Source organism: Geospiza fortis, unplaced genomic scaffold, assembly GCF_000277835.1.
Source record: "Geospiza fortis unplaced genomic scaffold, GeoFor_1.0 scaffold27, whole genome shotgun sequence".
Classification (NCBI taxonomy): Eukaryota; Metazoa; Chordata; class Aves; order Passeriformes; family Thraupidae; genus Geospiza; species Geospiza fortis.
In genome coordinates, this window is record NW_005054329.1 from 986,182 (window position 1) to 989,862 (window position 3,681).

At 50.9% G+C, this 3,681-nt stretch overlaps 1 protein-coding gene across 1 annotated transcript in view; it reads right to left on the bottom strand.

The window, feature by feature from the left end:
- The window catches only part of ADGRD2 (adhesion G protein-coupled receptor D2), a 21,715-nt gene that overhangs the window by 8,756 nt on the left and 9,278 nt on the right, over positions 1 to 3,681 (bottom strand). The window contains exons 17-20 of the mRNA XM_031057269.1: positions 3,328 to 3,481; positions 2,429 to 2,562; positions 1,747 to 1,862; positions 712 to 832 (exon numbers count right to left, since the gene is read on the bottom strand). Of these exons, the coding sequence (XP_030913129.1) occupies positions 712 to 832; positions 1,747 to 1,862; positions 2,429 to 2,562; positions 3,328 to 3,481 (525 nt within the window). The remainder of the gene's footprint in view (positions 1 to 711; positions 833 to 1,746; positions 1,863 to 2,428; positions 2,563 to 3,327; positions 3,482 to 3,681) is intronic.

Here is a 3,681-nt window from a genome sequence, read left to right on the forward strand (position 1 = left end):
GTGCAGGGATGTGCAGGGGAGTGCAGGGGTGTGCAGGGGAGTGCAGGGGTGTGCAGAGGCGTGCAGGGGTGTGCAGGGGTGTGCAGGGGTGTGCAGAGGCGTGCAGGGGTGTGCAGGGGTGTGCAGGGGTGTTCTGTGCTTCTCTAGCTCCATCTACAGCTCCCTTCTCTCAAGGTTTGCAGGCCTCTGTTGATGCTGTGGACCGCAGGTGGCAAGCACATGTTCCAGGAGGTTTTGTCACCAAGTGCCCCAGAGTTCAGCTATCCCCAGGTCCTGGGAACAGCCCCAGGGCCAGCCCTGTCCTGCAGCAGAGGCTCATTCCCCAGGTACAAACAGCAGGAGGGATGTCTGCCCCATTTGGCTGCACAGGTATCATTTTAATTACCCATTATACGAGCAAATAAAAACTCTAATGAGTTTGTAACTGCTAATTTGGAATCACACTGATGTGAGAAAAAGTAGCACAAGAAACAAGGTCTGAACTGGAAACCTGTGGCACCAGCAGGACGCTGCCAGACACTGGTGCTGAGGGCCATGCAAGGTCTCCAGAGCTGAATTTTGTATCTTGGAAGGATGAGATGAGTTTCCTCAGACAAAATGGCCCCGTGGCTGGGGAAAGCTGGGCTGGCTTCAGAGCTGCAAGGACAGGCAGAGTGCCCTGCAGGTGCCAGCCTGGCCGGGCCCTGGGCACCCCCGTGGGGCAGGACTCACCTGCAGGGAGTTCAGCACGATGAACACATAGGCCCAGGCGATGCTGAGGTGCACCAGGAGCCCACAGAGCCAGGTGAGCCCCAGCACGGGCAGCAGCACCAGCACGGGCTTGGCCGTGGCCCTGGTGGGAGGAAGAGCTCAGGGTTACCCGGGCGCATTTCAGGGATGAAACACCAGCAAGACAGGAGCTGTGGAACAAATTCCTCTGCAAACAAAATAAGTTAAGACAGGAAAAACCAAATATTTCACCTCCCAGACCCCAGTGTGCCAGCCCTGCTCTTCATTTATCACTGCAAGTTAGCAAGAAGGGAGCTCTTTGACGTCATCAGCCATGAGAAAACAGCTATTTCCCCCCAATTTCTGCTACAAGGAGGGTTTCTCTATTTGTTTTATTTGCACAGGGATGTCACCCTGCCCTCCAGCAATGCCCTATCTTTGTGCTTCTGTAAATTTGGGAAAATTTATTTATGCTACAGGGGAACAATGCGTGTCTAGCAGGGGTATCCGGCGCCAGCTAACAACAATAAAAATTCACAGAGCATGATAAAGTAATGACTCAGGCAGCAGTTTTCTAGAGGTCTCTCAGTATTGACTGATTACAGAAGTCCCCACTGCCTCTCCCCCTGTGTGTGTAACCCCCACCAGCCTTACTTTCAACCCACCAAGTCCCAAGCTTGGATTGCTGCAGGCACTGCCAAGGGCCTCCTGTCCCAAAGGGGTGAGATTTGGGAGTGTGAGTGCAGATGGAGACCAGCACTGGTTCCCTAAGCTGAGGGTGCTGGCTGGGCTTCTCCTCTGGGGTTAGAGACTGTCTTTGGGTGGGACACAGCTACCCTGGGGGAGAGAATCCCTTCTGCCCTGCTGCTCTCACTCGCACAGCTCACTGCCTTTCACTCGGCCGAGCTTCTCTGGCCAGCCTGTGCCAGTGCCTCAGCAGCTTCGCTGGAAAGGATTCCTTCCATGTATCTAACACTGCCTCACACATTTCCCACCCGTGGCAGCCCTGCTGGGAGAGCCAGGCCCTTCCCTGCTCACCAGAGCTGTGCTCCAATCTGGCTCTCCAGGCTGCTGCTGGGTGTCAGCATCTTGGATCTCCTGCGGGCGCTGGCCACGGTCACGGCCACCACGCGGAGCAGCACCAGGCTGTTCACCTGCCAGGGACAGAGCCGGGCTCGCTGGCATCCTGCAGCCTCAGCTCCTCAGGGTGAGACCCCTCTGCCGGCAACTGGGGTCAGAACTCGGGGACAAATATCGCCACCGGCAAAGCAATGAATTCAAAAGGCTTCACAGAGCTATCTGCACAGAGATGACATCTAGGAAACATCCCAAAACTGCTCCTAACAACCTCTTCCCTGTTAAAGGTCTATTCTGGACCTTTAACACTGGACCTTTTTCTGCTGCTGTGTTTTGTATATTTCACAGATGTAGATATTCCTGTATTAAAATCAGACCCTTAGCTAAGGCAATGTCACACAACACATTCCTGACTGAACAGCCAACCAAGACCTGGTCAGCAAAATTTTCTTAAAGCACTTTTTCCTATCAAAAAGCTTTTTTGATTAAAGAGATTTACTTACGTTGCACAAGTCCATATAAAGTAAAACAACACTTTTCCTCTAAAAGCAGCAGTCACAAGGAGCTGCACCCCTGACTGTGCGTTGCTTTTCTGGGAGCAGCCCCAAGGGATTCCCCCTTGCCAGCAGGGTTTGGCACTTACAGCCAGGATGAGGAGCACAGGCCCCACGAAGGCCCAGATGACGTTGGTCTGCACGTTCAGCCAGCAGTGGTTGGCTGCCACATACTTGTTAAAGGAGGTGGCAAGGGTCACCCCCACGATGAGGACTGGAAGCCCTGCAGAAAAACCCACAGGTTAAACCCTGGGGAAAGCAGAGATGCCACATGCAGGGCACTGTGCACCAGACAATTGCTTCAAAACCCCCCTGACCAGATTTCAGTGTGAGCCTCCAAAACCCCACGAGCAACATCAATCCTCTGCAGCTGAAATCTGTCCTGGCTCAACACAGCCAGATTTACAAGCTGTCAGCATCTTTCTCTGAGGTATAAAGCATCCCAAGTCCTGAGTCCTGACCAAAGCAATTTATTCCTCAGATTGCTTTTTTAACAAAATGGACAATCAAAGACATAAACCAATCCAAAATACTTGAAGTGGTTGCCCAGTGTCCCACGAGGTGTGTGCTCCTTGAGCAGCACATCCCTAAAGAGGCTCCTCTTTGACACAAAACTCAGCTTATTCAAATAATTCTGTGTCCCTAAAGGGCTCCCTCAGAATAAAAGGTGCTTAGTGAGGAGCACATTTATATTTAATTACTATCAGACAACTGTGATGCTCTCCAAGAACAAGAACTTACCATAAATCTCCTCCTCCATTTTTTTAACTCAACTCCTGCATTCAGAAGTATAACAGAAATACTGCTCAATTTATATTCTAAGACTAGCAATTTGACAAATAATTCAAGAGAGCCTCTGAAGGGCACTGGCACGCAGTTCTCATATTAAATTCAATCAAAGAATTGTGCATCTCTCCTATGAAAACTTTCACTAGAAAAGAAAAATAATATTTTCCTGAGGAGCCAAGGCAGAGGAGTGTGCAGATACCCCAGCCTGTCACGTAGTAGAACTTCATTCTCCTGCCTTCACTCATGTTGACTGCCACCACTTTGCTCCAGAGGAGAAGCCCCTCCACCAGCATCCATGAGAAGGCTGCCATGAAGAAGAGGTGCAGGAAGGCAGTGACCATGAAACACAGCACCTGGAGGGGACAGGAACCACACTGCACAACGTATATTTGTGCATCTCCAACAGAGAGACAATTCTACCCTCAATGCCAGTTACAGGTAATTAGTGAAAGGGTAAGGTAATTACTCTTTAATTAATTTAAGGGAATTAATAAATACTTCTGTTCTGTTGCTCCGACAGAGCTGCTGGAGCCTGGCCAGGTGGGCTGAATGG